This window comes from Pelophylax lessonae, assembly GCF_965119305.1.
Source record: "Pelophylax lessonae genome assembly, chromosome: 9".
NCBI classification, from domain to species: domain Eukaryota; kingdom Metazoa; phylum Chordata; class Amphibia; order Anura; family Ranidae; genus Pelophylax; species Pelophylax lessonae.
In genome coordinates, this window is record NC_138776.1 from 272969962 (window position 1) to 272985373 (window position 15412).

The 15412-nt window shown below is 49.0% G+C and overlaps 3 protein-coding genes across 3 annotated transcripts in view; 1 reads left to right on the forward strand and 2 right to left on the reverse strand.

The window, feature by feature from the left end:
• LOC309564474 (uncharacterized protein) overlaps nucleotides 1-15412 on the reverse strand; it is a gene marked incomplete at its 3' end in the record, with an annotated part of 139275 nt that overhangs the window by 730 nt on the left and 123133 nt on the right. The window lies entirely within an intron of this gene.
• On the forward strand, nucleotides 111-4631 carry LOC309564133 (uncharacterized protein; the record flags this gene model as incomplete). Its single annotated transcript, XM_082268762.1, has 2 exons — nucleotides 111-128; nucleotides 3855-4631. The coding sequence occupies 2 exons, from the start codon at nucleotides 111-113 to the stop codon at nucleotides 4629-4631; spliced, it is 795 nt and encodes a 264-aa protein (XP_082124888.1).
• Nucleotides 7558-8358, reverse strand: LOC309564134 (gastrula zinc finger protein XlCGF66.1-like; the record flags this gene model as incomplete). The annotated part of the gene is made up of 4 exons (XM_082268763.1): nucleotides 7558-7673; nucleotides 7791-7914; nucleotides 8001-8135; nucleotides 8263-8358. 4 exons carry the CDS (start codon nucleotides 8356-8358, stop codon nucleotides 7558-7560), a joined length of 471 nt encoding a protein of 156 aa, XP_082124889.1.

The window sequence follows — 15412 nt, forward strand, 5'->3', positions numbered from 1 at the left end:
AAACATTTCCTGCACTCAGGACAGCAATGAAGCATTTTACCCGTGTGCAGTCTTTGATGGACTCTAAGATGATATTTACGTAGAAAACATTCTCCACACATAGGACAGGAATGAAGCTTTTCCCCCGGGTGAGATCTCTGATGTACGGTAAGAGTTGATTCAGAGCTAAAACTTTCCCCACACACAGGACAGATAAAGGTCTCCTCCCCCTGGATTCCGGCACCATCCCTCACAGTATGAGGTTGCTCAGAGTCAGAGGCATTCCATGGTCTATCCACACCATGAAGTCCACCATCCATAGTGGAGCTCATTGTCTTTTCTCCGGCACAATCTCCTGTGATGTCCTCATCTTCCATTTTACAACCTATAGATAAAGTGAGACGATCCTTTGAGGGTTTCTCCATGGCATGTCCTGGAAAAATATAAAATCATCATCAATAGATCTGAGAGGGTTACATCAAGATTCCATCTGGATCAGGTAGATATGAGGGAGCAGATGTTCTCTGTGGATGTCCCAACCAGCTTAGATTTTTCATACAACTTTACAACTATAAAAGAGCCTTTGGACTTCCTCCAAGATCACTTTTATGTTTATGCAGCTTTGTCTAAATATGATGGATTCAATGAGGACTGAAAGAGTCCTCATTCATACAACTAAAAGCCTAGGCCCTCTTATGATCCCTGCTACATAGAAGGATTAGAGTTAAGACTGGCAGACCCTCTCCCTTCAACATGGAATAAGTTGTCCAAGGCTTAAGCCTCGTACACACGCAACGAATTTCCGCCGACCGATCGTCCGTCTTTTGTCCAGAGTGGTGTCTGTTGGTTGGAATGTGCTCTAGACTGCACACGAATTTTCCCGCACGACAGAATTCTACTTCAGAAGTGATGTCATGTGTCGGATTGCTTTCTTTGTGTTCTTTCATCTCTTAGCATGCCTAGTCTAGCTCATAAGATTTTTCCCCATCTAAATCTGTACTAATGAGACGAAAATCGCACGTGTTTTGACGGTCGACAAAAATTATATAGCCTGCACACCAGGATTTTTTCGGCCGAAAAGTCGGAGTCGGTTGTCGGAAGCACCATACTAACAAGCCAAAAATCGGCAGATCGGTCGTCGGACTAAATTTCCCGGCCGAATTTCTACTCGTGTGTACGAGGTTTTAGACTTCTATAAATGAGCAGCACTAGAGGGAACATTTTCTCCAGGTAATATCAGTGAGTCACTCGCTTGTTATTTTCCAAGATAGGCCATACACAGAGCTTTCTGGTAACATATAGCTATAGGTCTGCTCGAAGAAGATCCACCTAAGAAAGGCTCAACCTGTGTAGTATATCTGTACGAAGAAGGGAGCTATCTGAGAGGAAAGAAGATCTAACAGTTATTATAACACGGAGATGACCATTATAAAAGTGATATTTGCTGATTTCACTCCCTACTCTGGACCAATCAGTGTGCAGTAACAGAGCAGAGATAAGAGAAGAATATATTATGGCTCACCTGTGCTGATCTCTGTAGGAGTGTCCTCCTCTATAAATGTCCCCGTTATTCCATCCTCCTCCATAGACTGCTGATCATCCCTCACATACGTCTCTTCTTCTTCTGATTTAACCTCAAATTTTATATCTATCAGATCTTCACCCTAATTACACAAAATAACAAAAATAGACCCATCACTATATAAATAATAAAAATATATATATATATATATATATATATATATATATATATATATATATATACAGTATATGTGTGCGGCCGCAGGCCGGTATTTGTGGGAGGAGCTAGCGGGCTTTATAGCGCCGCCCCTCCCCTTGACCGGCCTGCTGCCTCGGGTCGTCACTCGGCTTGGTCAGGTGTTCTGGGTGATCACCTGACGTCGGCCGAATACCGCCTCCTCGTGGACCGGACGTCCGGTCGGGTGCTGTTCCAGGAAGCGCTGCGTGTGGCGCGGATCTCGGCTGTTCCTGAGCAACCTCTGACGGTGCTGTGTCTCACCCTCCGCTGCCATCCAGCCCAGCTTCTCTGCCGTGTCTACCAGCTTCGCCGCTGCTTCTCCTGCTGTTCAGTAGGGGATCAGGTACTTGTCATCATGGGGGGGGGAGGGGGGGAGGAGCCATCTTCCTGCACACACTGCCTGCCTCTGTAGGCCACGGCTATTTTTTTCACACTCAGTCCTGCACACACTGCCTGCCTTCCAGAAGGCCACGGCTACCCCTGTACACAGGCTCATGCACACACTGCCTGCCTTCCAGAAAGGCCACGGCTACCCCCGTACACAGTGCTCTTGCACACACTGCCTGCCTTACTAGGCCACGGCTACCTGTTTTATGTTCTCCTGCTCTCTTATCGGCCTCTGTCAGGTTGGGTACATCATCCCATGTTCCCCTGCTTGTCCCTGCTTGTCCATGGCTGCCTTGGTTGGGGGGGGGGGGGTCGCCCGGCCTTTTTCAGAGTGAGGGGGCGGGGGGGGGGGTTTTTGGTACCTAGGGTTGGTGGGGGGGGGGGTCTCTTTGCATTGTGGGTATGTGTGTTTTCCATTCCGGGTACAGGTATGTCTCTAGTGGGGGGTCACGCACCCCCCCCCCTTTTTTGACCGTTTGCCTTTTTCCCTTCAGGTTCTCTCCATGTCTTTCAATGCCGGCACCAGGTACTACTTCAGGTTCAGGTTCCTTCATGTACCTCACGGCTCAGCTTATTTAATTTTCACAGACGCTTCTCTAGACATCGCCCGTAGTCACTTATACCTGGTCTGTCACTTGGCCCCACACTCTTAGTCACCTTGTCGGCTGCCCGGTGGCCACCCCCTTTTATGTACACTTCAGGCCCGTATACTCCTCATGTTATTCACCTGCGGTTGCTTTTTGGTTCCTGTGCTCCGTCACGGCTTCATCACCTCTGTGCACTTACCGCTCTTCATGTCGTCTGTCCTTCTCGTTACTCTGTTGTGGCTCTCCAGCTGTGTTGTTCTGTCATGTATTGCCCCCTCCTCCCTGGTAGGGCTAGTCTACTGGCTGTTAGGGTTTCAGGTGCTGGCCCTAGTTCCCCCCCCCCCTTCATAGCCGGTCCCGCGAGGCCAACCCCCCAATCTCGTCGGAGATTATTTCGCCCCACGGGCCAAACCAAAGCTAGCGCCTCGCTCCACCCTTCTCATGGGGTTTATAGTTAGGGCCTCACCTGTCACGGCCACACGTTTGATTCTTTTACTGTCACCGAGAGGCCATCTTTCCCGCCACCACGTCAGTGGCTCACGCCCCTCGCCCAAATCATAGGTAGAGCCTCTCACCGGCCGCTTGGCATCTAGCAGGGCCTCACCTGTCACGGGGTAGTTAAGTTTTTCGCCTCTGGGCTCTAGCTAGCCAGCCAGTGGTTCTCCTATACGTTACGGTCGTTAATCGGTCTTGGGCGTTCTACTTTTTCTGTTTCCTTCTACAGCGGGCCTCAAGGAGCCACCCTGGAAGATGGATTTTCCTCCCCCTCCACGCCTGCCAGGATCGGCACCCCTGTCAGGTCCGGTACCCCCAGGGGTCGTCGGGTTCCTTCTCCGCTGGGCTCTTACGGGTCTTGGACTATTCCGAAGATCTCAGCGGTCCTACGCCAGAAGGGTATCTCGTTCCCGGCCACTGCAAGGAAAGCGGAGCTGTTCAGATTGATGATGGAACATCCAGAAGATCCGGGACTGGGCACCAGCTCTCAGGGCTGTTCGTCTGCCATACAAGGAACCCTGGACTCCATCCTATCTTCCCTACAGTCCATCGGCGATAGGCTGACTAAGCTGGAGGACGCCAGTCCGGCTCAAGGGGGTCCCCCTCCTTCCTTGCCGGTCCCGACCCCAGTTCCCGCTAATGATCAGGGTAGGCCCCCAGTTCCCATCTTGCCTTCTTCCACGGTTTCTCCTATTATCACCCCGGCCCACTTGGTCCCCGCGGCTCTCCGCAAGGATATCTTGGAGGGGAAGGATGTCAACCTAGTGGCTCTCCTCATTGCCTCCCAGGACATGGTCGAAAGTAAGGTCTACAATTACGGTGATTTGTCCGTAGTCATGAAGGCCAGGGACCCCAGGCTTAATAAGAAGCTCACTATCCCCGAGTTTGTCCTGGCCTTCGGCATCTACAGGGACGTTTTGTGTTCCGTTTACCCGCAGCGACGGGAAGAGTTAGATCTTTACTTGCATAAGATAGTGGATTTAGGGCACAAATACGGGGGTTTTACCTTCTTCGACTTTCATAAGTCAGTCTCGGCCAAGGCGGCGGCAGCCTTGGCTCAATTCAATGTTCGTGTGGATTGGAGTCTACTGGATACCGAGCTCTTCTGCAGGCACTTCGCAGGCTTGGCACCTCCCTCCTGTGCCACATGCTCCTCCACTTCACATTCTGCCAGCCTTTGCCCCATGGAGGCTGTATCCTCCCCGGCCGGGGTCCCGGGGGGGGGTGCTGGCAGGTCAGAGCAGCGTGGCCTTAGGGATAAGCTGGGTCGTCCCATAGTGTTCTTAGGTAAAGCCCAGGTTTGCAATAATTTCAATGGGGGGGCGTGCAGCTTCAGTGCTTGCAGGCTGCTCCATGTCTGCTCCATCTGTTTCAGGGCTCACACGAAATCCATGTGTCCATCCAAGATGTACCCTAAACAATGACTAACCGGGGTCAAGGTCGAGGTGCTGGAGTTTTACCTACAGGCTCATCCGTCTCCACACCTGGTGGAGTATCTGATCCAGGGGTTCTTGGGTGGGTTCCACACGGGGCTGGTGTCTCTTCCCACGGGGACTCTGGAATGTCCCAATTTACTGTCGGCCACGGAGGACCCGGAGTCGGTAGATCTACTACTTGAGAAGGAAGTGCAGGAGGGGTTCATGTTAGGCCCCTTCCCGGCCCCCCCCTTCTCCTCTTGGCGTACCAACCCGATCGGTATTGCCACAAGCAAATTCACCAATAAAAAACGCTTGATTATCGACATGTCGGCTCCTCATTCTTCCACCAACCCCAGCCTTAATTCCCTTATTCCTTCGGCCGAGTTCTCACTCCACTATGCTACCGTGGACAATGCCATCCAGGCCATTTTAGGGGCTGGCAGGGCTGCCTGGCTCAGTAAAACGGATATTGCCAATGTCTTCAAGCCGCTGCCTATTCACCTCTCCTTATGGCACATCCACGGTGTAAAGTGGAGGGAGAAATATTATTTCGCTTCCAGGCTGACTTTTGGGTCTAAAAGCAGCCCCAAGATTTTTGATACCTTTGCTGAGACGCTCTGCTGGCTCCTTCTGAATGTCTCCAGGTGCCCCTCGGTGTTGCACTACCTTGATGATTTTCTGTTGGTCGAGGATAGCAACTGCACGCCGGTCAGTCTAAGTAGTACCTTGGCCTTATTTTCCACCTTAGGGGTTCCCCTGTCACCAGGCAAAACGGTCGGTCCGGTCACCAGGCTGGATTTCTTGGGGATTACCCTGGATTCTGTCTCCATGCAGTCCAGCCTCCCTGTGGACAAACTTGAACGTATTCGTGGGGTGGTAGACAGGTTCCTTGAACTAGGGTCTTTTTCCAGGAAGGAGTTGCAGTCCTTGATCGGGTCATTAAACTTTGCCATGCGAATCATCCCCCAGGGCAGGTCCTTTATCTCTCGGTTGCTGCGGCTGTTGCCAGGTCTTCCGGAGGGTGTCATCTCCCACTTGGATCCCCCTGCCAGGGCGGACCTGGGTATGTGGGTTGAGTTCCTGGAAAGCTGGAACGGTATCTCCATGTTCATCCCGCCCATCTCTGCCCAGTCCCCTGTGTTTTGGACGGATGCGGCCGCCAGTACCGGGTTCGCAGCCATCTTCGGGGACTCATGGTTCAGGGATAGTTGGCCGGCTGAGTCTCTAGCCTTACCTGCTTTCCGGGAAACCTCAGCGCTGTTTGAATTATACCCTATCGTGGCAGCTGCTGTCACCTGGGGTAGGTACTGGTCAGGGAAGGCAGTCAAATGTTTCAGTGATAACATGGCTGCTTGTGATATCATCAATAAAGGCCGTTCATCGTCCCTGACTATTATGAGGCTGGTCCGCAGGCTGACCTTGGTAGCTGCCACTTACCAGTTTTTTCTTTTCTGTGAGCACATTCCGGGTCATACCAACTTAGCCGCTGACGCTCTTTCCCGCTCCAAATTGCAGGTTTTCTTCACTCTCCACCCGACGGCCGACAGATGTCCCACGCGGACCCCGGAGTTCAAGGATCTGCTCCTGGACTAGCCCGCATCATGGCGCATGGACGGGAGTTGGCCCGTATGGCTCTGTCATCCAACACCAGGAAGGCTTATGACCGAGCCTTGGCCATCTTCCAAAGGTTTTTAGTGGAATTTGGGTTGGATGACCAGTCAGTGCAGACCATGGTCGCCTTCGCTGCTTTTTGCCACCTCCAACTCAAGCTATCTGTCAGTACTATTAAACTATATCTGGCGGGTGTTCAACACCACGTTCTGACGCACCATCCAAACTCCTTGCCTTTCCTCCGGGCATATCCTCTGAAGAGCCTCCTGAAGGGCATTGGCAGGTTGGATCACCATTCCCCCATCAGGCGGCTGCCGATAGATGGGGAGAAATTTAGGGCCCTCTCCAACTTACTGGACACGTCGCCCTTTGAGCCATACACGAATGCTGTGGTCAAAGCGGCAATGTATCTGGCTTTCTACGGTTTTCTCAGACCCGGGGAGTTTTCGGTAGCTTCCGCAGCTGAGGGGCGGTTGTGTCTCCTCAAGCGAGATCTCGTCAAATGGGGGGATCATTATGTTTTGACTCTGCAGAGCACCAAGACCAGGCAGGTGGGCCACCCCGTTACCATCCCGTTTTACCCGTCTGGGAATCTTTGGTGCCCGGTCAGAGTGTTGGATGTTTTCGTGGCTCAGACCCTGAGCAGTCCCAGCCATGCACCGCTCTTTGCGCTCCTGGACGTTCCCCTCACTACGTCCAAATTCATTTTTTACATACGTTCTCTTTGCATCAGACTGGGGTGGGACCCGGCAGCGCACTCTGGCCATTCCTTCCGGATAGGAGCGGCTACGGCTGCTTCAGGGAATAATACGCCAGGCCATATCATTAAAAGGCTTGGTAGGTGGGAGTCGGACGCCTTCCAAGTGTATATACCGCACCCAGAGAAGGAATTGAGATTGGCTTTTCGCAAGCTTGTGTCCTAGATATTTTGAATAAAGTGTGTTGTTTTGCTTACTCTTTTTGCCCTCTTTATTTACAGGCTACCCCCCTTACGTCGGTTCAGGCACACCACACCGACTGTCCTTACCAGGGGGTGACGTCTTTTAGTATTGACCACAAGTGTGCGGCCGCAGGCCGGTATTTGTGGGAGGAGCTAGCGGGCTTTATAGCGCCGCCCCTCCCCTTGACCGGCCTGCTGCCTCGGATCGTCACCCCACCCTCCTTCACCCTTTTTTCTCTACCTCTTTCCCTTGGGGGTGCCCTCTTTATTTACAGGCTACCCCCCTTACGTCGGTTCAGGCACACCACACCGACTGTCCTTACCAGGGGGTGACGTCTTTTAGTATTGACCACAAATAATGTTATGTTCTTTTAGGGTTTCTCATCCATTTTTATCTACCTGATGATGGTGGGGGATGGTGTGACCTTCCTGTGTGGAATCCCGGGAATACAGAGGACGGGGACATCTCTCTGGTGGGTTCCCATTACTGGATCCATCTGTAGGAAACACACACACTGACTGAATACATTGTTTCTATGTGTTTATCAGATGATGGGGGGATCTAGGTGGATCCTCCGTACTGCTCTCTCCTTTACAATAAAGTCTCCTCTTACCCGGTGATGTGAGGGGCGGCTGATTCTCCATCATGACGTCCTTGTAGAGATCCTTGTGTCCTTCTAAATACTCCCACTCCTCCATGGGGAAATAGACAGTGACATCCTGACACCTTATAGGAACCTGACACACACAATGATACAGTCACCATCCAGACACATCCCTTGTCTGTTACTGGATAATGTCCCAGAATTCCCAGCACCGCTCACCTCTCCTGTCAGCAGCTCCATCATCTTCTTGGTGACTTCTAGAATCTTCTGCATGTTGTGTCTCTCAGGTTTTAGGGAGTCACATGGAGGCACTGTGATGGTCATATGATCACCTGACTTCAGAAGAGGAAATCTCTGTATTGGAGAACCAATAGGAATATCATGTTAGAATCCCAGAATCCTCCTCACCTCTCCGGTCAGGTCTGTGTTTTATTAATAGAGATAAGAGTGATGTCATGTGACCTCCCAGAATCCTCCTCACCTCTCCAGTCAGCAGGTAGATGATCTCCAGGGTGAGGTTTAGTATCTTCTCAGTCATGTGACTCCGGTCCTCCTCCATCCTCATTTGGATCGTCATTTGATTTATACACGTTTCTGCCTAGATAGGTAAGGATGATAATTGATAACGAATATACATATATATAAATATTGTGACCCTGAAGGTGTTAATCTAGGTTTCCACACTATATATGTGTGTATCATCATCTGCTGGAGATAAAAGAGGTCACAGTGACTATGGGGGAAGAGGACGGACATGACGGGGGGGGGGGGGGGGTTACTGGGTGTAAATAGAAAATAAGATCTTATTACCTCCTCTGCTGCCACTTCCAGCGATGTCTCATCTCTATTTCCTCCCAACTCACCTCTCACCCGGAACTTCCTATTTATTCCTGACATCACTTCCTGTCTTCCATAGAGACTTGCTATCTCTATGGTAGCAGTGAGATCACCATTTTGTGGAGGTCGCTTCTCGGCCTTTTGGCTAAGATCAAGTGTAGTATCTGTTCTTATCAGTTGGTATGGAACCTGACGGTTAGTATCGGTGGGGGCTGAAATGAACCAGGGCGCTCCGGAACTACCGGGGGACTGAGAAGTAAGCCCACATCAGAGAAAGCCGGATGGGTCCATTGCCTTCTGATTTGAATGGGTCCGCCCCTATCAGTTTGAAGGGAGCGAGAAAACCAGCTTGTCCGACTGGTTAGTACTGCTCCTGGATGTGATCCCTAAGGAATGGCGTATGGCGGTGGGAGGGCCTTTCCTCCTGGGTTGAATCTGGCCTTGCAAAAAGCTTGTCCCTAGTTGAAGGCAGGCTCACCCTAAGCTGTCCAACGTTCTGATGCCTCCTGATGGGATAGGGCTACACTCGGTCTGGCCTTTGGGCCGGGGTAGAAAAAGCCCGTAGTGTATGTGCCCCTGGGGTGGCAGCCCAGGGGTGCCTTAATTCTCACTGGTGAGGGGCAGCTCGCCTTGAGTTTTTCGGCACCATGGTCACTGCACCTACACACTTTTTTAAGCACCTGCCTCTTGGGCAAGGCCTTTTGGCTTCGACCAGAGGAATTTTTTATTCCGGCCGGAAGGCCTGCCTTTGTATTTTCACAAAGGCACTAATTCACCTCTCCACTTCCACTTCCACTTCCCCTTCCCCACCTTTTTGTTTGTGTGTATTTTTCTTTGTGGTGTGTCACTTCACTTTCACTCTTCTTTTCCTGCACGATGAGTACGGTGTGGGTCTCTGGGCCTACCTTGAAAGTCTTGGGAGGGGGTGGACATGGCCTTCTGGCTTAGTTTGCCCTCTCTCATGGGGTCTCCCTTCGGGGGAGCCCCACCCAGTACTTGGGGTGGGCTGTTTCGGCAGTCCCCCTGGAGAACGGGGTTTTCCAGGTCTCGGCCAGGCAAACCATAGGAAGTACCTCAGTCCCTGTCAGGAGTCTTGCGCCCCGGGGGATCAAGGTATAGGTCCAGCCTCTTCGGAGGCCAGACCATTTTCGCACACCCTGTGCAGTTTTTGTGTGTTCACGTTTGCGTGTGCACTTTTTATGCACCGGGTGAAGTCTTTTGAGTGTGTTTCACACGCTACGGGCTTAAAAAAAAATTTTTGTGGAGGTCAGAAGAACTGCAGCCCAGAGAACCGTCTTGTAGTGAGAACACGGCCTTGTGCTGTGTGTGTATGTACTGTATATTCTTATAGATGGGTCATCTCCACTCCCACCAAGGGGGGAGAAATATATTACTGCCTAGTCCAGCCTTTCTCAGCCAGGGTTCCTCCAAAGGTTTCTAGGGGTTCCTTGAGCAATGAACAATTTCTGTCTCTCAGTAACAACTGACATCAATGATCTGTAAGCGGGGCAGTCTTCCCACTGACCACTATATAAGGGGATCCTTCTCCCATTGGTCACCAATGTAAGCCACCACTACACTGACCACTGATATAAGGAGGTCCTTCTCCCGTTGGTCACCAATGTAAGGGACCATTACTCTGACCACTGATATAAGGGGGTCCTTCTCCCATTGATCACCAATGTAAGGGACCACTACACTGACCACTGATATAAGGGGGTCCTTCTCCAATTAGTCACCAATGTAAGGGACCACTACACTGACCACTGAAATAAGGGGGTCCTTCTCCCATTGATCACCAATGTAAGGGACAACTATACTGACCACTGATAAAAGGGAGTCCTCTAATTGGTCACCAATGTGAGGGACCACTACACTGACCACTGATATAAGGGAGTCCTTCTCCAATTAGTCACCAATGTAAGGGACCACTACACTGACCACTGAAATAAGGGGGTCCTTCTCCCATTGATCACCAATGTTGGAGATCGCTACACTGACCACTGATATAGGGGATCCTTCTCCCATTGGTCACCAATGTAAGGGCCCACTACACTGACCACTGATATAAGGGGGTCCTTCTCCCATTGGTTACCAATGTAAGGACATGGCATGAGCTTTGTGTTTGAACCAAAGGAGAGCTTGATCCGAACGGGTAAATTAAATGGTTTCTGATGTATGCATAAGATAGTGGGTTATCTAAATACAGATCTTGGTGGGAGTGCTGATCCTGTGGTGACAGTGTGACTCTAAAGCTTTGTAAATCCTTGCTGTACACATGGGTCCTCAGATTAGTGGTTACAAGCTGAAGCTTCTACTAGGCCCATGAGCTAATCAGGACTAGTTTGAGTTTTTCATCTCAGTGGGATACATTTTCAGTAAAAGGCCAGTCTACTATTGTCACATTTTCTTCTTCTCACATTTGACACTTAAAGCTGAACTCCGATCGCAGAAATGTTCCTTTAAATTTATTTAATAGCCCAAAAGATAGAAATCTTGTTTTTGTTCACCAAATTCCTACAAAGACTTAGATATTACCTGGTAAAAAATAGTAACAACATTATCATTGTGCTGCAAAGAGTCTGGTCAGAGAGCATAGCGGTGGGAGGGGCATAGCAGGTCCACCCCCAAAAAACTACAGGAGGGGCCAGACACCGAAACCAGCCACCCTTTAGAAGAAGAGCTAACAGCCGTCACTGTTTTTTGGCACAGGAAATGCCTGTACAGAGCTTGAAGAAATACACAACGGACGCCAAAACTCAAGTAGGAACGTACGTGGCTCTTAAACTATTTTTATTTAGCCTGGATTTCAGCTTTTAATATCTTTTGAGGTCTTTGGGAGCAGCTAATTATAATTCATTTATGGGGAGAAGAAATTGTAGAACCCTGTAGAAGGTCCATCAATATAGCCCTGTGAGCCTCACATGGAGGAGGTGCTCATCATTAACCTTATCTGTGTGGAGGAACCTCTCTTCTGGGGATCTGTGATGGTCCCGATCTATCTGTAAGGTGACACATCTACACATTTCCTCCATAACTTGGTCAGCACAGAGACAACCTAACAGAAACACAAATGGCTTGGAGTCCATGTTCTGCTCATCATGACCTCACCTGTGTGGAGGAACTTATCATCTGGAGATCTGTGATTGTCTCAATCAGTCTGTAAGGTGACACATTTACAAATTTCCTCCACAATGTGGTCACCATAGTGACAATGCAAAAGAGAAACGTGCAGAGCTTTGAGTCAATGTTCTGCTCATCAGGTGGAGAAACTTCTTACCTGGTGATGGTCCCAATCGACTTGTAAGGTCACGTTTCCCCCACAAAGTGGTTAGCACAGAGACAACCCAACACAGCCACACAAGGTAAGGCTTGCAGTGCATGTTCTGCTTATTATGGACCTTACTTTTGTGGAGTAACCTCACTTGAGGTATCTGTAATTGTCCCAATGAATCTGTAAGCTGACACATCTACACATTAAAGCCTCGTACACACGCACCGATTGTTTTGTGCAGTGTTGTTGTGTTGGTTGAAAAGTGCTCTAGACTGCACACGAATTTTGTCGGCCAACAACAACCAACTTCAGAAGTGATGTCATGTGCTGGTTAACTTTCCGTGTCTTTTTTCTTCTCTGAGCATGCCCAGTCTTGCTTATCTGATTTTTGTCTGCCGAAATCTGTACTGACTGACGAACAATCGGCCGTTGTGTTGACGGCCAACAAAAATTTTATAGCCTGCACACCAGATTTTGTTCGGCCGAAAAGTCGCAGTCGGAATCATCATACTAACAAGCCGACAATCGGCCGATCGGACATTGGCCGAAAATTCACGGCCAACAATCGGTGCGTGTGTACGAGGCTTTACTCCACAAAGTGGTCAGCATAAAGACAAGCCAATTGAGACACGTGAAATAAAAGCTTGCAGTCCATGTTCTGCTCATCATTACCTCATTAATGTGGAGTAGTTTCACAAACAACCCCTATAGTGACATCCACACATTTCCTTCACAACTTGGTCAGAACAGAGACAACCCAAGGTAGATACATGGAGTCCATGTTCTGCTCATCATGACCTCACCTTTATGGAGGAACTTCTCATCTGGAGATTCACGATTGCCCTAATCAATCTGTAAGGTGCCACATTTCCTCCACAAAGTGGTCACCATAGAGGTGACCCAAAAGAGAGACATGGAGAAAGGCTTGGAGTCCATGTTCTGATCATCATGACCTCACCTTTATGGAGGAACTTCTCATCTGGAGATCCACGATTGTCCAAATCGATCTGTAAGGTGCCACATTTACACATTTCCTCCACAAAGTGGTCCCCATAGATTTGACGCAAAAGAGAGAGACATGAAGAAAGGCTTGGAGTCCATGTTCTGCTCATCATAACCTCAGCTGTGTGGAGAAACGTCTCATCTGGGGATCTTTGATTGTATCAATCAATCTGTAAGCTGACATATCTACACATTTACTCCACAAAGCGGTCAGCATAGAGACAACCCAATAATGACACGTGAAGGAAAGGCTTGCAGTCCATGTTCTGCTCATCATTACCTCATTAATGTGGAGTCGTTTCACAAACAACCCCTATAGTGACATCCACACATTTCCTCCACAACTTGGTCAGAACAGAGACAACCTAAGGAAGATACACAGAGAGAGGCTTGGAGTCCATGTTCTGATCATCATGACCTCACCTTTATGGAGGAACTTCTCATCTGGAGATCCATGATTGTCCCATACACTCTGTAAGGTGCCACATTTACACATTTCCTTCACAAAGTGGTCACCATAGAGGTGACACAACAGGGAAACACAGAAAAAGGCTTGGAGTCCATGTTGTGCTCATCATGACCTCACCCGTGTGGAGAAACTTCTCATCTGGGGATCTTTGATTGTACCAATGAATCTGTAAGGTGACATATCTACACATGTCCTTCAAAACCTGGTCAGCAAAAAGACAACCCAACAGAGACACAATGAAAAGGCTTGTTAGAACCTTACACAACTCAAGCCATTGATTGAATTATCCTATCTGAGCATTGTGTACACTATGGGGGTTTGTTTTCCAAAATGGAGCTTGGTTGATGCTGGGCCTCAGAGAAGATTCATAGAATAGGGACTATGATTATGAGACTTACACAAATTTTGTTAGTGACCAAAGTCTCTTATCTTAATGATATGAACTATAAACTGATAATATTATATTATAAACATGATGATGGCTTTGGCCTCAGTCCGAGTGTCTCTATTCACCATCTCCTAGAGGATGTAAGCTGGGGAACAGGTAGCAGGTGCAAAGCTCCCTGGGATGAGCAGTCTTTCAGGCACAGATACCAAATCCACTAAGGGAGTGACAAACAGTGCGGTGTTTATTGGTGCTATATACAAGTTTATAACCAGGCGCTGTACAGTGCTTTAAGGAAAACAAGCAGGGATAATAATAATAAACAAAAGCCTAGCCGTGTCCCGGTGCTTACTACACACAATGCTGTCCCTAACTAACGCAGACTGAGCAAGCCTACAGCTTGTCAGCTTTCAAAGACACACACTAACAGTGTTACCAACCTTCTGCTCTCCTAGACAAACGTTGTCTGTGTTCCCAGGCTGAGAGAGAGCCCTGCTGTCTGTCTCAGGTGAGATTAAATTGGCCTGGTGAAGAGGACGAAGCTCCGAACTGGATCATGGCTCAGAGATCCCTAAAGGCACAGGAGAGATGCCTGGGTGATGTATAAACCCCGAACAGGACCTTTCCTGGCTCTCTCTGGGACACTCTGCTACAAGGAGAAGAAGAATTCTGTATCATAGAGTGTATCATAGAGACAAGTGACGCAAGAGTCTTTCATACAATATGACTGTTTATTAAGGTAGACATAAACCACGACTGATGTATAGTTTGCTCTGTACAATGTTTTATCACATGCAATCACCATGTTTCTTCCATCTTGGTTCTGCTGATCTCCCCCAGTGCCTTTCCATCAATTCCTCTGTACATACTCTACAATATCAGCTGCATGTCATTGTCCAGGACCAGCGTCCAGATGGTGACATTAGTGGACCATTCCTTCCCATTGTGTGTCAGCATGGTTCCTTGTAGTCCCCACCAACCCTATTGGTGGAACTAGATGGACTTGTGTGTCTTTTTTCAACCAGACTAACTATGTAGCTATGAAAATGAAGAGGATCAACTGGGAGCCAGGCACAGAGCATTGTCATCCCATAACAGGAAGTGCCAGAATTAGACTGTCAAGCATTTGTCCACACCACCCTAATGGTTATGGCCGGACAATTTTTTTTTTGTTTTATTTAGAATATGGAAGGACTAGAACCGTTTATGGCATGGGTGCTCAAGCTGTGGCCCTCCAGCCGTTGAAGAACTACAAGTCCTATGAGGCATTGCAAGGCTGAAGATTACAGGCATGACTCCCAAAATCAAAGGCATGATGGGAATTGTAGTCTGCAATAGCTGGCAGCCCACAGGTTGAGCACCCATGCTTTATGGTTTTACTGCTATCCAGGGCTTCTATAGCGACATCTCTCCTCACTTTCTTTAGGAAGGGACTACTTCAGTGTTTGACCTCCCACTGATCCACCATTAAAAACAGAAGACTAGGCCTTCCTGTGGTGGAACAGGTGTCACCTGAACATAGTACTGAGGACCGGGGGGGGGGGGACTGTTTTTATGAGGAAAGAATGGGAACATACATTCATGGGGGCCCCAATAGCTATTTAAGCTTCCTGTGCCACTATCGCTCCAACTAGACTGCCATCTTTGTTAAGTTCACCATTTGG